The sequence below is a fragment of the Merops nubicus genome, unplaced genomic scaffold (genome assembly GCF_000691845.1).
Source record: "Merops nubicus isolate BGI_N331 unplaced genomic scaffold, ASM69184v1 scaffold14365, whole genome shotgun sequence".
Classification (NCBI taxonomy): domain Eukaryota; kingdom Metazoa; phylum Chordata; class Aves; order Coraciiformes; family Meropidae; genus Merops; species Merops nubicus.
The window spans coordinates 27070-45156 of NW_008609041.1; the positions used below are offsets into that span (position 1 = coordinate 27070).

Sequence of the window (18087 nt, forward strand, 5' to 3'; positions counted from 1 at the left end):
GGCACTGGGGCGGCGGGGGCCAGGCAGCCCGTGCCCAGCACACAGAGCTCCCCGTTCCTGGCACCAGAGGACTGCACAAGGACACCTTCAGCTCCATGGAAGCATTGGCTTGGGCTGAACTGCCTTACTTGAGAGATACCAAACACTGCTTCAGTGCTTCAATTAAATAAAACTCAAGGTACCTCTTTTGCCAAGATTTTATACTACCTGCTTGTAGATCAGTATGTGATTTGAGTTGTGATCACTTTACTTACATAAGAGGACAAAATTAGTGCTGCACTCAAAGAGGCTACTTGCTCTTTGTTTTCACCTAGTTCCAAAGACCTTAAAGCAAAACAGAAGTAAAACAGCAGTAATTGTAGAAGTATCTACACAGCCTTAGTCTATTTAAGATCAAAATCTGACAGGCCTTTATTCTACCCTATGGCATTAACATACCACAGTATAAGTAAGTTCTCAGCATACTTACTGCAAAGTGTTGCTATTTATTTTACATTCTTCAGTATCCTATTTTACTTTCACTTGTGTATCCTGATTCATTTCTAGTAACACATTGAGCTGTCAGAAATCCCTCCTAATCAGGCCAAGTTTGCAGTACTTCAAGATTTGGTATAAGCAAACTTTGATACTGGTCTTATCTAAAATGGCAATGGTATAAACAAACTAAACCTAAATCCTAACCTAAAGCTGTTCCAGCCCCTGCACAGTTGAGGGCAGCCCCTCAGGCAGCACAGAACCTGCAGCAGATGCCCTGGTGCTTAGCACAGCTCTATACAGAATTAAATCAGTAGTACTTTAATTTAAAAAAAAACAGGCCAGTTGGCATTCTTATGTGCATTTATTAATTACAAGTAGTCTTTGACTTTATATAAAAAGGAGGTTTTTTTCTCCTAAACATTTTTTGTCAGATCAACATCTATACTATAGAAAATTAATAGTATCAGTCCACTTGGTAACTATCAAAAGGGATGTGCAAATAGTTCTACTTGAGTTGAAACCCAGCACTAAACGATACCTTAATATTCCTTATTGTTCCAAGAATGAATCCAAATGGACACTTTTCCATGATCAGTCTATGCTACCCTGTTTTCCAAAGCAAGTCCATCATCTTTCCTCGCATCTACAAGGATCTCCACACAGTTCCTTTAATCTCCAGAGCTCCGTCAGTTCCTGTGGAGAATACTGGGGGGAAGACAGCATGCCACTCTCACATGTCTTCTCACACAACCAGAGACTATCCTGTTAGAGAGAGAATCAGTTCAATAATAGTTTTCTTACATAGGCTTCAGTCTTAACAATCTTCACTTCCAAGAAGAACTTGGTGCAGGGGGAATTTCTTCAGACTTACTTGGTATCGTTTCGGTCCTACAGCTGCCATCCAGATGCCCATACTCACATCTTCACCCTAAGACAACACATAAAATGAAAATTACAGGTATTAGCAGCAGGAAAGCATGCATCGTGACTTTGTGACCCAGGATAAGTTTCATTAGGTACCATCAGTAAAAAATGTTAACTACAAAAACACATGCTTGACTGACTTAGAGGTGTTAAATTAATCCTCTTAGCTCTCCTGTGATAATACATTGTTCTTAAAAGAGTAAAAAAAAAAATACAAGACTACAGCTCCAGAGGTTCTCATTCCAAAACAGTTGCGCTTTGACCTAAACCAGACACTACACAAAGCGACCAAAAGCCCGGCAGAAAGCCAGCATTCACCAGGAGAACCCAGCACTAACGCTGGAGCTACCTCCTTTCCAGCTCATCCAGTACACACGCTGTTCTCCCACACCAGTTGAAAACAGAAAAATTGAACCAACACTTTAGCACCTGGTATGTCTTTAATCTTTCAGAGTTGCTTGCCAGCCACTGAACAATGTCCCTGGAGATGACGTAGCCGGATCCACAAGCAAAGGCTGGATATGCAGGACTCGGGTACTCCAGCTCTTGCCATTTCCCGGTTCGATCAACTGCCCAATTTAGTCTGAAACTGAAGAGCATGTTAGATGTGAGATGTTTACACAAAGCCCTCTGTGAAACCTATGAACAGAGCTAACCACTGACATAATGATGGTAATAGACAATACTAAGAAGAAGAAGTAAGAAGGTGATCCTTATTATAGTTCCAGCCATATTTCTTTAGGGCACGCATCTAATCGAACAGAGCAGCTGAAAGTAGGACTACTGCTCAGTCTCAGTCTTGGGTGAGAAGAGAAAGTTCTGAGAACAAAAACAAAGGCAATACTGAGGGTCAGGTCTTCAGCACATCTGCACCCGCTGCTGGGCTTTGATCCAGGCCCTTTCCTGCGTTCTGCAACAGGCACATCTGTCCAACCCCCTTTGGTTAATCAGGGCGACACAAAGGTGGTGCCTCCAGTAGCACGTGGCTACTATACAACCCATACTCCTGATAAAACAAGTGACTGCTTAAAATCCAGGAAGCATGGCAAAGTACTGGGGTTTTATATGACTTCTCTAAACCATTTTCCAAATGAAACACAACAAAGTGGCTGTTCAACCAAGGCTGCCATCACTCAATTACAAAAAGCTTTCATGCCTGTTGCCTCTCTAGGGAAGACTACGTGCTGCTGGAGGCCTGCAGAAAGCCATCAGTGCTCTGCCTGCAGTCCTAACAGGCTGATGTTACAGCCCTCTTGACCTGCAAGTACTTCTTGCGCTCACAGCGAAGTGGTGTAAACGTGCCAGTGCAGCAGGTTCTCCCTGCTTCTGCAAGCAGGTCCAAGGATTGCCGAATTTGGTTACGAGCACAAGCAGCTACAAGCTTTAGTGAGCTACAAAGAACTGTCACCTCAGACAACAGCCCCATAAGGGAGGAACTACAGTTGAGTGGCAGATCTGTTATCAGTCTACACCTTCATAGCTGAAGCTGACATGTTAAAGCACCAAGTAGATAAGTCACATCTGATACTCTAATTCACTTTAGACTCAGTATCTTCCACTTAAAGGTACAACCCCCTCCAGACTGAGGGCACCTGCTCTGCTAATCTGCAGTGATTTCAGCACTGTTCACTACACCTCACACTTGCCTTACCTGAAGGCTGTGACTATGAGAGACTTTACACTCAAAGACGTCCCCTCTACATAAAATTCTTCAGACACAGAAAAGGTGATGTTTTGTCCAACTCTTCTCTCTTCCTTTTATCAGTAACCTAATAAAATTACTTGGTATTTTACTTCTACCCCAAGACTCAGCAAGACTGATTTTTCTCTCTGCAGAAGAAAGCATTAGCCATCCTCTCAGGTTCATTCGATGGCTCTTTTAAGGCCATCGTCCAGGAACACATCAGAACATGAAGCACGTCACACTCAACAGTGTATCTTAGACCCCAGGAAAAGGGGAGGTTCAGATTACAAATGAAACATTCTTCATGGAAAACCTGGAGTATCTGAAGTTTATTTTTGGCCTAAAGAAGGTCAAGGAAAGGTGCCACTCTGAACTCCCCCTGCTTTCCATAGCATGGTATAAAAGCCAACTTCAGCTGAACTGCCTTTTCCTTTACAGCATTCATACTAGATTCAGCCTCGGCCAGAATCAGCTTGGCACAGTGTACCCCACCATAGATTCGGCCATTTGCAGACACAGTCGGTGATCTGTCACAGGCACTGCTCCCATGCCTGAGGGTGACTGATCTTCTGACTGCAGCTGTCAAAGAACAGAGCAGCAGTACCTCAAGATAAGTATGCTTTCTCCAGGATGAGCCGAAGTCCTGAAGTAGAATACCTGGACCATTTATTTTTCTGAAGTGCTCTAGATTAGCTAGAGAAAAATTTTAAATGGCACAAAACTACAAGAATATGAAATGGTATCAGAAGAGGGCTATTAACTGACAGCACATGCAAGTGCTGCTCAGTCCAAAGCATTCCATTCCCAGTTTCACTGAGATCTCATCCTTGTTTTCTGCCACAGTAAACTGTTCATTTCAGAGTTCACAAGAATTCCCAGTAAGTTTCTCTAGTAATACAGGAATTAAGTATTAACAGATTATAAGGAACACTGGACAACAAACAAATTGTCTGAACTAGAGAGAGCTTAACAAGGTATAGGTGAAGAACGCCAAGTCAGTTCTTGGACACATGTTCAGAGGAGCAGAAGGAAGGTAGACCATCAATAACATCACTGCAAGGGCCAGATACACTCACCTTCTGCTCAGGAAGTTCAGGTCTCCACAGACCAGACCAGAACCAGCTCTCAGAGAATCCTAACAGCATTTCATTTGCCCTTCCACTAACGCTCAAGTCTAAATATACAAGGGATCACTAAGTTGAAAAGGAGAGCTTGGAAGGGTCCCCCCAAAAAACACCGAGAAGCCTCCTGTACACCCAATGCTTACCCACAAAGCTGAACACATAACCAGAAAACTCTGTCCAAGGAGCAGCCCCATAGTAGGCAGCAACACAATGGTAGGGACACATACCATTGCATAGATAGGGGCACTAGGGAGAAGGAGGGAGATACCTTTCTAACACATTGTCAGATCTTACAGCCAAGAAGATACTCCAGAAGAGCTTTCCCGACATCAGCCAGAACAGTAGCCCAGGCTGCTTACACAAAGTGCTGTTTTTGCTTTTGCAAGTTGGCTTCCACATTGTCATCGAGTTCCTGACCTTTTACATTGCTAGAATGAACCTATCTTATCTTCACTATTGGCCTTGCCTTGTGGTAAAGGCAGCCCCCAAATAATTGACAGGCACCAGGCAATCAGGGTTTTTGTACAGGCTAGGGAATGGATGCCCACCACTCAGATCTTTGAGATCATCACAAGATAGCCAGCTATTCCACACACACCTTATTAAATCACCTTACAGGTAGGCAAGAGTCAGCACCAGGTTTGTAAAGCGAGTCACCTTGAGCAGCAAAGGCAGCTTTGCTTCAATGAGATGGCAACAGGGAGACACATGGTGCCACTGTGGGATATTAAATGGTACAGCAGTGTAGCATCCTGCCACATTGGTTCCACCAGCGTAGCAACACGTGCCATAGGTGGAAGAGATGGGCTATTTGGAGCCTCCTAGTTATTCACAAGGTGATAGAGGCTGAGGAACCTCACTCAAGAATTCATGAATCACATCTACCATTTCAGACAGCAGCAAAATGGGTAGCAACACCTGTCATTCACAGGCTTCAAAATAAAGTGCAGGCTATAAAGGCAATTTTGTTTCTTATGTTTACCCCATTTCTTCAACCCAGCAAAAAAATCATCGGCTTCAAAAAAGTAACATAATTATAGTATGTACTGGCTTTTAACATCACTGTACTGCTGGAATACTTTTATTTACTTAAGTACTATGGCAGAGACATACATGACACGTTAAAATTAGGCAAGACATTCAGCAAGTCAACTCCTTGTAAAGGCACACTCTGGAAAGCTGTTGTGAGGGACTGATTTGTGTATTCTGAGGTTCAAATTTCTACATGTACAAAAGTTCTGCTTTTTATAACCAGCTTCCATAGGGTAGAAAAGGGGAACTCACATGAAAACAGACTGAAAGCAGTAAACTGTTCACTAAAGACATGGTATCTCTTAAAGACAAGTTTTAAAAAAAAAAACAAAAACAAAAACAACTCACTTTCCCCACCAAATGTTTGGCCTGTCCAATTTTTTCTGCATTATCCTGTTAAAAACAGCCTCCAAATCAATGTAACAGTCATCATCTGTCTTCAGCAACAAATCAAAACTCGTTGATTCAACTGTCCTGTAGCCAAAAAGAAAAGTGATGAGATGCTGAGCTGCAGCCCACGAATTAGTTACACAACAGAACGCTCCACAAGGGTTTTTAGGAAGCAGAGGGGGAAGGAAAAGGAACATCTTTCATACCCTTGACTTTTAAATGTTTTCCCTGTTGACCAAGGCTGACTGCTCATCCTATTGAAGGGAGATGCAGCTGCATCCTATGATGATCTTACAACATGGATTTGTGTACGAGCTGAATTAAAACTTGAAGTTTTGTTCTCCAGGACAGATGGTGCATTTATTAACGAATCTGCCCTCAGAAGGATATGAATCCCTGATGATGATGGCAGCACAGCTGCTAAAAGCAAGTGGCTACCTGTCAGTAGCCTACTCTTCAGGATGAAACAGTCAGTCCAAAGGCAATACAACTGTAGAAGGTTGTAAAACATCTGTGAAAACAACTTGGTACTCGCTCTTCCTCAGTAAAGCACTCTTTGTGCAAAAAAGTAATCTTTAACTCTTTGAAATGGCGGAATATCTGTCACTTGTAAAATAACCAAAGAAGCTTAAAATTCTAGGGATTATTCCTAGGCTGATCAAGCAACATTGTTTTTAAGGGTAATTTCTCTTAACAAGAAAGGCATTTTCCTTAAGACCTTTATTACTAAATCTGGAAAAATTTGCTAACCTGTAAGAAATGACCACAAAGACCTAAATCTTTACATTTAAACTCCCTTTTTAGAACTGAAAGTATGCTTCAGTTTTTGAGTTACATTCATAGCCATGAAGTTTGTTAAATAAGTGCATAATCTTGCAAGCAACTAAAACTGTCAGCTGTATTTCTTACTCCACAGCAACAACAATTAATTGAAACAGTTGCCTCAGCGTAAGAACGAGAATTACAAAATAGAAGTTATACCTTATTACATTCATCACAAATGAAATATACTGTGAAAATTCTTCCTTTCAACCTTCTGCCCCACCCTGTACACAAGCTGCCTGTCCTTCCCCTCTGCTCAGCACTGGTGAGACCACATCTGGAGTACAGTGAGCAGTCTTAGGTACCTCGGTACAAGAGAGACTCAAACATACTGGATGGAGAGTCCAGCAAAGGGCCACCAAGATGATTAAGCCACTGGAGCATCTCTTAAGAGGAATGGCTGGGAGAGCTGGGACTGTTGAGCCTGGAGAGAGGAGGCTCAGCAGGGAGCTCATCAATGTATACAAGTACCTGAAGGGAGTGTGTAAAGAGAGGGAGCCAGGCTGTTTTCAGTGGTGCCTAGCAACAGCACAAGAGTCAATGGCCACAAATTGAAACACTAAGTACACAAGCAGGCCAAAAGGCATCCTTCGAAAGACTAAAGCTGCTAGTTTTCACTCAAAGAAATCAAAGGAAATTACAAGGAGATGGCAAAATTTTCACACCTGGACTCCTAGAGCAGAAGCCTGTCTTGCCAGCTCATGCTTATTTGAGGCACCTAGGTTCAGCGTTCAAGAAATACAGATCCTGTTATGTTACTCACTACATCCCCCCAAAAATGTGAGAGAGAAGTACAGCTTAATGAAATCAGTCACGTAAGGCATGTATTTCATGGAACCTGTCAGGTAATGTAACATACTGGATCACCTTGCACTATGAACAGCAACATTCTAAGAGAGAATACTTTGTTTTCAACTTACCATCGGTAGAAGTTCAGCAGCTTGGCTGGAACGTTTCTGTAAGTGTCAATAACATCTACAAAAACAATATCGTCATAGGTACTGCTTTCTTCCTTCAATAAAGCATCTTCTTCTTCAAGATTTTTAATGTGACTTGTAAACCTTTCTGGGCGAGTATGGAGACTTTTTAAAAGAGCATCACCTTCTGAAGGAAAGAGCACCATCATTAGACACAGATCCAGACTGTCTCTTGGGTTGTACATGACATGCTGACAACATCAATCTGAAGAAGAGTTCAACTCAATGAGGTTATGAAAATGCTACAATTAATTGAAAAATTTCTGCAAAATGTTAAAAGTTGTAGAACAACACAGAAATCTATTTTTGTGTAAGGCCTGATACAGACAGTTTAAAGTAAAACAGTACTCTCTTCCTTTTCAGCCATAAAAGGATTCAGCTTTTTAAGGTTCTTTAATATAACGGCCTGTCTAGGAATTCACTATTACTCTTACCAGTAGAGTAAAAAAGTGACTGCTAACATCAGTTACTCCTCAGTACATATATCTGGCATAAAAAACTAAACACCATAACAAACAAAAAATTCCTGTGCTAAATGTAATAAATTTGTCATTGCTTTGATGTAGCATATGTGGTCTCTACTGAACCACATCACATAACTGACTGAAGGTAAAAGCTAAAGAAATATTGCAAGAATACTGATGGGCATAAAAAAAACAAATAAATTAATTGTTTCTCCTAAAAGAAAACCTAAGATAATCAAGTTCATAAAGATAGCACAAATTTTACCTCAGAAATGCAAAAGTTCCTGTTTTATCATAACATCAAATGTGATTCTACATTTTGCAAACTTACCTTGAATAGTATAGATAAAACCACCCGCTATTCCTTCCACACCCTCTGTGAGTTCATGTGGCAGCAAGCCTTCTCCTGCCTGCTAGAGACACATTAATGGCAAAAAATAAATTTGTTCATCTCTCACTGTGGATGTGTTTTTCCCTAAAGTTTTAAGGTGTGTAGTTTTCTGGCAACCGAGAATGAAAATAGTTTAAAGCTCTTCTGGTTTAGGTACCTGCATAATGAAAGGCTAAGATTCCTAAGATTTTTAATTGTAAGGTTTTGTGTTTTTTGAAGCTTCACCCAAAACTAGCAGTACTACTGAACTTTTAGACAACGAGTTTCAAAGCTGAAAGCACAAGGTGAAGTTATTCTGGCTAAATGGCACAGCATGTTTAAGCAGTTTTTGACTGGAAGAGATATACTGCCAAAAAGCAAAAACCAGGCCTTAATCACATTGCTTGGGATTTTAGCACAGCATTTTTGACCCACATTTTGCCACCTCCGATACACTGATACTACTTCACACCTGACAAAGACAACAGATGAACTTTACTCCCTGCATCAGTTTTTGCATGCCCTTGTCCTTTTCCCAGACAAAGCAAATTTCCCCTCTGAGACAAGAGGCGAAGCCAAACTGATTAACAATTTACAGAGAAACACAGGAAAGCAAAATGCGAAAAGCCCAAGACTTATAGGAAGAACAGGAACATGGTGGAAGTGCAGGTGAGGTGACTCACTGTAATGACTCTGAAAACACCCCCTCCATCATTCACCGTCACTTTATGAAGGTTTCTTGAAACGAGGCCCTGAAGATCCTGGCTTTCCCACACAATGGTACCTTCAAAACTCTGGCAAGAGAGCAGAACACTGTTATCCAAATATTCAAAGTCTTCAAAGGATGAAAATCAATTTGTTTGGTTTTGTTTTTTTTAAGTCAACTTAATGCAACATAGAGCTTGACCATACAACACAGATGTTTTACTTACACTTCAGTAAAAGTAAGTTACACGTAAGAGAAATAAGTCTTTAAACCTCAGTAACATAATCATGCTCTTAAGACTAATCATGAATCTCTATATTAGGAACATCAAACTTTTAACAGAAGTCTAACATAAAAGGCTTTGGCTTTCTAACATCATTAACATGGCATTTAAGGGTGACCTGAAGTGAATTTTCAAAAATAAACTATAAAATCCCGTAATACAAAGAGAATACATTAAAAGATATTTGGAATAGGTGCTGCTTTTTAGTTATCTGCCAAAACCAGAGATCAGAGACTCAATCCTGACATCAGCAAAACTCACAAGGAAAATGCAGCCACCTTTATCCTGGCAAAGCTGTCACAAGCTACTGTAGGAGAGTCACAGAACTCTGACCTCACATCTTGGCTGGTATGGAAAAGAGTAGAAAAACAAGTGAATATCTAAAAAAAATTCTGTTTTTAACTGTCAAGTTACATCACTCCATGTTTTTTATATATGTGTGCATATGTGCTAATTCTTGCATTTAAGAACATTTCATCTCAACTTTAAACTAATCCATCTAACAGTCCAACTATTACCCGTTTTATATAAGACTTTCCTGAAGGCCCCTGAGAACATGCAAAGGGAAAGTGGTACATTGTACAAGTAAGTGTACTGATAGTATTATATTTTTTAATATTTTAAGGCAGTTTCACCCCTACGACAAGTTATTATAGGGTAGTAGGGTCTACTCCTCACTGCTACATGAGAGCATTCCGTTTTGTTTCTTCTAATTTCACGGGAAAAACACTAGTAGTTAGTGCAGACCTTGGAACAGAGAAACCATTAGTTTCAGATACTTGTAGATATATCTCTGTTGCTGTAGAAAGTCTGCTTACTTGTATTAGCCTCTCAGCTCTTCCCCACTTTAGCCTCACTGTACTCCAGAAACATTCCCCAGACAACTATGTATCTTACAAGTCTCCCATTTATTACTTATAATGCCAGTTTTATAATCTAATAATGGAGCCCGTCAGAGTTTATTCAAGCCTGACGTGCATGCTCAATACCTTCCCCTTTTTTGTTTAATTACCTGTCAGTTATCAAAACAAATGGAGCACTACTAAGACTTTTCTTAGCGGCAGAACACCTGAACACCCTGCACCCACCACAGGCTCAGTTTCTCCATTTGCAGTGGCTTCACCTCCCGTTCCAATGTTTTCTGCTGTAGGGACTGGGCTCTAATCCCATTTTGGTGCCTGTTTTACAGACACAACCTTTGGCAGGTTGTTTAGTGATCCGGAGAGTCCTTTCATTCCTCAGCAACAAAACCATTAAAATTCTCACCGCTGACTATTACTGATACTGAGTTCAAACATGTACTGAGAGTTTTAATCAGTACATGTCCAAAACACCTGCAAGGTGTCCTAAAGCTGCAAACTGTCATTACTTTGCAGGTTGCCAGACTTGTAAGCAAATTTTCTAATGACTTCATCCTTCAGCTATTCTTTCTCTAAGCTGCTTAATGAAAGCGAAGGCCTGGAAATGCTTAAAGCAAAACATGAGGAGCACACCCGAGACTACATCATCTGGTTTTGCCATTTAAATCCCAGGCTCGTTGCTGCCGCAGCGAGTCCCGAAGAGGTGCCGTGACGTAAGGTGCAGCCCTGCCAAACCCTCTCCTGACGTGGAAGCGCAGGGTGCTTTTTGCTCCTCCAACTGCTCCCCACTAGTAACACAGAACAGGCCCAGCACGGAGTCCCCTTTTCATGCAAGCGGCCTGTGCGTTTGACAAAATAAGTGCATTGCTAAGACTTGGCTGTAAGAGTCCCTGTGTGAGTTCCAGTTATCTGCTAGGGCTTCTGCCCCTCCGTGCTTTCAGTCGTTCCCAAGCTGAATGATTGATTCTGTCTTTGACAATCTGGCCTGACAGATGCTTATTCTAATGCTGCATTTCCCTCCCTTTCCCCAAAATGAGCCAAAAGAGCAGCACTGCAGCTGGAAGATAAATGAAGCTCTTCAGCAGTCTGGACAATCCATTACTGCTTGAAGGTGGAAGGCAGAGAAGAGATACTGTCTCAGAAACCATCCTGAGACAATTAAACAGTTCACTAAATTTACTGCTCTCAAACAAGCAGATAGGAACATGTGGGCGTCCTATCTGCTCTGAATCATCTAGTATGGTTCAGCATCCTAAGTATCACAGGAGACTACATGCTGTGCACAAGCCCTATTAATCTACATTAGAAACATCATGTTCTCCTGTAAGCATTCAGCGCACGGCAAGTCAGATTAAGGAAGCCCACACAAAGAAATATATGAATACTAATATCCCCTTTATAAACGAAATACTTCCCATCTGCTTCTCAGGAAAAATGCAATCATTTATAGCAAAATTACAACTGCCTAGAATTTTAGTATCTTGGAACAAAGTCTTACATGTTATTCCACCGAATTAGTGGGTAAACAATACTCTCTTTAAAAAAGTAAAAATCCCTGAATCATTTTGGTTTCAAATTAGCTTGTCAAAACATATGCACAAACTATTGTGCACCCAAGAGGTCTCCTGCCAGCATAAACTTGCACAGTATTGAGTAAAAAATGTTTAAGATGATAAACCAATTAATCACCTTCAGATTTCCCTTAAAATAAAGTTTCCAAATGCATGCATTCTTCTAGAGCCAGAGGCATAAATGAATGATTAAACTGGCCCCAGAAGTCCTCTCCTCCCACTTCAGTCTTCTCTTGCTCTATTCTTTCACAAAACAATTTATTGCATAATAAAACAACCCAGGCCCAAAGACAACAAACAGAAATAACAGCAAGGGCCCAGTCTAATAGAAGGATACTTAAATGAAGAGAAAAAGCCTAAAGTGGCAGCTGACACATCTCATGAGAGATCACCAGCCCACCAGGAACAATTCCTTTTACCCGGGAGGGTCTGTTGAACTAGAATTCTCATTCCAAGTCAACTCGTGTTCACTAAACCTTCCCTGTAACAACATCAGGCTTTTTCTGCCTATATTCTGTTCCTTCTGAGTTTAAACACACTCCTTCCTAAGCAGCCACAAGTAGACTCCATATCCTCTATAGCAAAATGCTACTCTTGGACTGCAGCCCCAATCCCAAAGAGGATTAAAGAAAAAAAGATTTTAGACTCTACCTCATTAGCTTAGCTAATGGTATCTCAGGACAATCAAGAACACTAATGCTCATTACTGTCCAAAAAGCAGAAGCAGTCTTCTTCCAAATTCCTGAGGGGTGCTCATTTAGGGGAAAAAAAAAAGAGAAGCCACTTCTGCCATAGGACGTTAGCAGGTTTTAAAAACCAAAATGTCAGTCTTCTCTGTGCCATCTACTCCATCTAGACCCTACTAAAGATCTTCCTGAAGTTCTAATTCTCGTTCCCTTGCGTGGTTCAATGAATGAAAAATTCCTTACGATTGCTGCCAGAAAATGAATGACCAAAATTTCAGTAGCCCTCAGTAACAGCGTCTAAATTATAACTATTCAACTAATACCATCACTGCAAACATTACACACAAAATCTTGCTGTTGTGTCCAAGTTATCAGAAGCAGAAACCTCTTTTCCAGCTCTTCCCTAGAAATCTGTGCGCTCCTCCCCTCTCTATCTTGTGTACTACTGTCTGAAAAAGAAGGAGGGGGAAACAAGTGTCCCATTCTCCAGTGAACTCTCCCACAGAATTGAAGCAGGTACAATTTTCACTCAAAATGAAAAGGTTTCTGAAATTGGTACTATTTGTCAATGTCATTTTTTAATCCATTTGTATTTTTCAGCCTTTTGCCTTATAACTACTGGCGATAATGAGATGGTGAAAAAGAAATTCTGGATTTCAGCATACCCCCTCAAGTAACGTTCTAGAGGCTTTCACTTGCCCTCTCCTGCCTCAAGCAAAGGCCAGTTGTATCAGCCAATCTCTCTAGTCAAAAGCACTGCAGGCTGTTTTGGTAACTGCACATACCTCTGGCAAAATGAACTGCTCTACTGGCTTGTACCACAACCTGTTCACTTGCACTCCACAGCTCGGTGGACTAAAGCGAGCACTGAAGAGAGCTTCCTGTGAATGACAGAAAAGAAAGAAAAATAAACCACACATTAGAAGTGTTGTGAGATTATGCAAATCTTGATCATCTCAGTTGGTTACAATGGAAACATGCTTATTGATTCTATGAAACAGTGGAGGTTTTATTCTCACAATGGTCTCAGACTTCACAGAATTCAAGTGTGGGATTGGTATGGTGGAAGCAAACAACAATGGACGTGCAAACAACGAGTGCAAGTTGTTTGAATCCAACCAACCAGAATCCAACCAACACAGCACATCATCCGGAAGACTCAGACACACCTCCCAGTTTACAGTCTTCCTAATTTCAGTTTAAGTAGCTCACTACTATTAATTGCAACAGAGGATGTTAACCCCTAAAACTTAATTGCTACTATATTACATAGGCCACCGAGTGGCTCTTAGATAATAACAAACAACATAAAGACGCTCCATTGCCAGAGTCCAAATCCTCAGAAAATGGTCTCCAAGCACTCCCATGAGACTACTTTTTCTCCTCCAGTGGAAGTAAAAAGCTAATGCAGATCAACTTAATAGGCTCTCAACATTTAGATTTCTACCATTTAGCAAACAAACTTGAACACAGGATAGGGGTTTCTTTGCTATTATAAACCCAAATCTTTGGAAGTTCATCATAAAAGCCATAAAATTCAGTATAGTTTCTGTACTTAATTTTAATTGTTAGCTTAAATTTAAAATTCTTTCTACTGTAGCATAGCCAGAAGTCTTGAAATTGGCCTGCCAAGTAGACATGGTTATTTTGGTTATACCTTTTCTAGCAGCACTAGTGAGGAATTTTTCATTCATTGAAACTGGCCCCTTGATAGAGATAAATGCAACATACCAAATACAACAATCATACTCAATTATTTTTTTCCTCCAGGTTAGCACTAAGCTATTCTATTAAACCCATAACATCTTGGGATTGGAGGGAATTCTCATTGAAGCTTGATTATTACCTGTAAATAATACCAATTTCTAGAAATCTCAGAATGTTTTGCCAGAACACAGACAAGAAAAACTTACAGCTGCCTTGTATCTCTCTGCCTGAAGGCAAATGTTTTTCTGCACATCTGTTTTAAATATATTCAACATTTGATTTTCTTTTAATTCCTTAATACCTATCAATACTTTAGAACCTCAAATGCAATCAAAATGGTGTCTTGGAATTAGATAGAAGTTTTCTTTGAAAAGGGCATTTAAATTAACTCATTATGGATTTCATCTTTTCCTCATCTGGGATATGTGTGTGTGTGTACATCTATATCTCTGCAAAAAAAGAATTTACAATGCAGCAGAAGAAAAATACAATTCTTATGCTTGTCAGTTAAGTGCTCTCTTCTAAATCATCAACACAACATTTCGCTTTCTATAAGAATTTAATCCACAATAAAGAGACAACATGTTTTAGTCCACAGATAACCACAATACTCTACCTCATGTTCTGCCTGGTACAGTTTTACAGTGATGTTCCTCTGGAATCCCACCCCATCAGCCTCATAAAATACCCCAAGACTGGTAATGACAATGGGGTAAAGTACACGGAAGTTCACACTGACAATTCTGTCTTCAGATAGCACAGAAGGTACATCCTCAGGGAGACTGAAAGCTTCAATTTCCTGATTCAGTACTATATGAAAAAGAAAGGACAGAGGTGATGTGAGAAGACTTCAGGTCTTGAACTGGATACACACAAGCACATTGGAAACATGCAGTGGATTCTGATTAGTTAGCACAGCTCTCAAGTGCACAAGGACAATCAAACGCTGGAGGAGAAAACACAACTGGCTGCAGACTGCAGCAAAGAGAAACCCAGAGTGATGCAGCAATCTGCAGGCTACCAGCAGTGGCAAGTCAATACTGCAAGTCAATTTCCACAGGGAAAAGACTAGAAACACAATAAATCCACAGAGTGAAGATAAAAATGCTATTTGACTGCATGAATATCTGTATATTATCATATTAAAATAATTCTGCATGTATCCAAATGGCATACACCTCCACTTAATTCAGCTGCCTGCTTTTGGGCTTTATCATCTCCCTAAGCCCCGAGGTACCATTTATTCTTTGGAGACTGGTTAAGGAGTGAATGTTGCCATTCAATGAGAAAGTAACAGAAGTTTCATTTTACAGTGAATTATTGGCTTAAGTCCTTAGTTAACTTGCAATTAAAAGGCAAAAATTAAATATGAAAAAGAAAGACAGGAAGAATTTACAATTTTAGTCAAGAATTTTTGTATGGCAGCATTTTCCCCCCACTGTACATTTCTTAATTGCTCTCTCTAGAGTGGAATCTGGAAAACCCAATCAGCCAGACTTGTTTAGAATGCACTTTGTCACCCAGAAGTCCATCTGACACTTGAGACTGGTACCTTGCACACCGAACGACTCTCAGAAAAGACGTTTAATAAGTTAACTTCTATACCTGGGTTACTGATGTTCAGAAGTTTGCAGGAGTAGGGGTCTTCTCTGTCATCCAGTGGCACAGCACAACCATGAGCACCTATTATAAACTTGACAAGGACACTAAAATAATTTGGCTTTATTAACACCAGTTCTCTTCCCTCCTCCCTCCGTCTTCAATAAACTTAGTTCATCACAACAGCCTGTCTTTCACAGGTTAAAGATTTGGAACCCCTTAATCAGCAATGTCTAATAGCCACATGAATTCCCTCATAGGGGCTCAATTCCAAACCCACATTGGCCCTTTATGTTTCATAATGAGGACGCAGGAAGAGTGGCAACTAGGAACAGGATTTCAGACAGCCAGCACACTGAACAGAAAAAGACCTAAGGCAATGCTGAAGATCCTGAAGACTTGCCTCTCCCTGTCTGGCTTTGTTATTCATTTCAAGACTCTTTAAATATTCTGCATTCAAAAGGCAATTTTAAAAAATAGCAAGAAGAAAAAAGACATGGCATAAAAGCAAGAACAAGGACTCCAGACTATTTGTTAGAATTAAATGTCTCAATTTTGGGTTGTAACAAAGCAACAGGTTGCTCTTTCCAGCCTCAATCATGGTTGTGCCACAGTTAGGAGCAGTATGAAGAGCAGGAGGATCCACTTGAGTCTAGCCTTTCACTCAGCAACTAGATAGCCTCCTGGAACTCCATACAAGCTATCGAAAGGTCCCATTTTCAGATGGCTGAAGTAGCTATGCTTCCCTCCAAACTGCATGCTGCCACCTAATCTGTGAAGGGTAAACGGCTTTCAGTGCAAGGCAGGTACCAAGATGAGGCCCATCAAGATGACAATGTTCCTAGGAATGGACAGCAGCAGAACTTCCTCACCAAGAGCAGAGCTGTCTGTGACTGTTCAGGCCTATGCGAGCAATCAGGAAGGGTTCTGCTGGTCAGTCACCCTGCAGCAGTTTGGTGCACCTGGTAAAACCCAAACTTTACAGCTGAGGCTGTTGGAAGTTTTCCATGGTTTTCTCACCAAACATGATCCTGCCTGCTTTCAAGTATCCTGGAATGCTAGGTATTTCAAGTTGCATACTATACAAAGTGTACATTGCAACACAGAAAAGGGAAACTCTTATACATCACTAATGAAGAGTAGCAACTCAGCAAAAACAATTACATTTTATTCCTTGTATAAAAAACAGTCACAGCCCAGAACAAGAAGTATCCTTATATATCACTAAGTAGATTTTTTAAATGATCAAGAGTACAAGATGCTCACAGATAAAGCAAAGGAAGAAAAAAAAAAAAAGACTAAATCAAGATATTTAAGCACTATACATAAGTACATATATACAATCAAGATACATAAGCACTATCCCTTCACACCAGCCCCAGATTCCAAAACACTAGAGATTACCGTTGGCTCAGTGCAGGATGTTGTTTCAGGTGCTTGGACCAAGTGCTCCTTATAACACTGCGCAGTTCATGATTGTGTCGAGCTGACAGAACACCCACAATAACATCATAATGTTTCAGCTTCCACCAAGGAAAGAAGGCCAGTGGACCTAGAAATATAAAGTGACAAAAATTAATGATATGCACACATTGCCACAAGCCTGAGTTGCAAGTAATAATTAAAATACATCTCAAAAGCAAGAGTACTGCGAACCTGAAACACTAAAAACAAGTGAAATTAATATTGCATTCTTGCTTCAGAATCAGGGAAACATCTTCAACATGCCAAAACCTTCACTAGTGTCCTGGTTTGAGTTAGAACAGAACTGATTCTGTTTAGTGATTTGACTTTTCACCTCTGTCTCTTCTAAGTAACTGCACTGTCTGAAGTTAACAGCAGATTTTCACAGACAGCGTCTGCTTCTAGCAGTGATAATGCACCATGTTACCACCAAGGATGGTGTGCAGACCCAGGTCACTGCTACATCTTGTGTGCCACATTGGAGGGTGCACACAGTAAAAGGCCACACCTGCAGGGAGAATCAGGCAGGGCAGGTGACCCTAAACCAACCCATGAGGTGTTCCATCCCATAGGCATCGTATTCAGCATAAAGCTGAGGGATCATAAGCATCAAGCTCCCTTCTTCAGCGGCCGGTATCTGAGGAGGACTCTGTCTGATCTGCCTTTGAAACCAATCCATGTGTTCCTGAATCCAGCTCCTGACTCTGGTTTCCATCTGCCACTGAGTCCAGTATGGGACTTTAGCCAGAGCCTGCTCCACAGCGTCAGTGGTGGCAGTGAGGTAACTGCCATCAGGGGGGTTGGGTTCAATACCAGTTCTGTATATATTTATATATATTTAATCTTATTGTTACTATTTTCATTAAAGCTGTTTTAGTTTCTTTTCTAATCCATAAGTCTCTCTCTGTTAGTCCCTTTCTCTTCCCCTTTGGGGAGGTAGAGAGCTT

General features: G+C 40.8%; 1 protein-coding gene across 1 annotated transcript; it reads right to left on the reverse strand.

Moving 5' to 3' along the window:
• Positions 1 to 769: 769 nt before the first annotated feature.
• Positions 770 to 17819, reverse strand: B3GALNT2 (beta-1,3-N-acetylgalactosaminyltransferase 2). Its single transcript, XM_008940482.1, has 12 exons — positions 17690 to 17819; positions 17081 to 17228; positions 15683 to 15783; positions 14694 to 14887; positions 13156 to 13251; positions 8948 to 9058; positions 8226 to 8304; positions 7374 to 7557; positions 5590 to 5715; positions 1831 to 1990; positions 1349 to 1405; positions 770 to 1239 (listed from the first exon to the last, which is right to left on the reverse strand). Exons 1-12 carry the CDS (start codon positions 17817 to 17819, stop codon positions 1105 to 1107), a joined length of 1521 nt encoding a protein of 506 aa, XP_008938730.1. The 3' UTR covers positions 770 to 1104.
• Between the last annotated feature and the right edge of the window lie 268 nt (positions 17820 to 18087).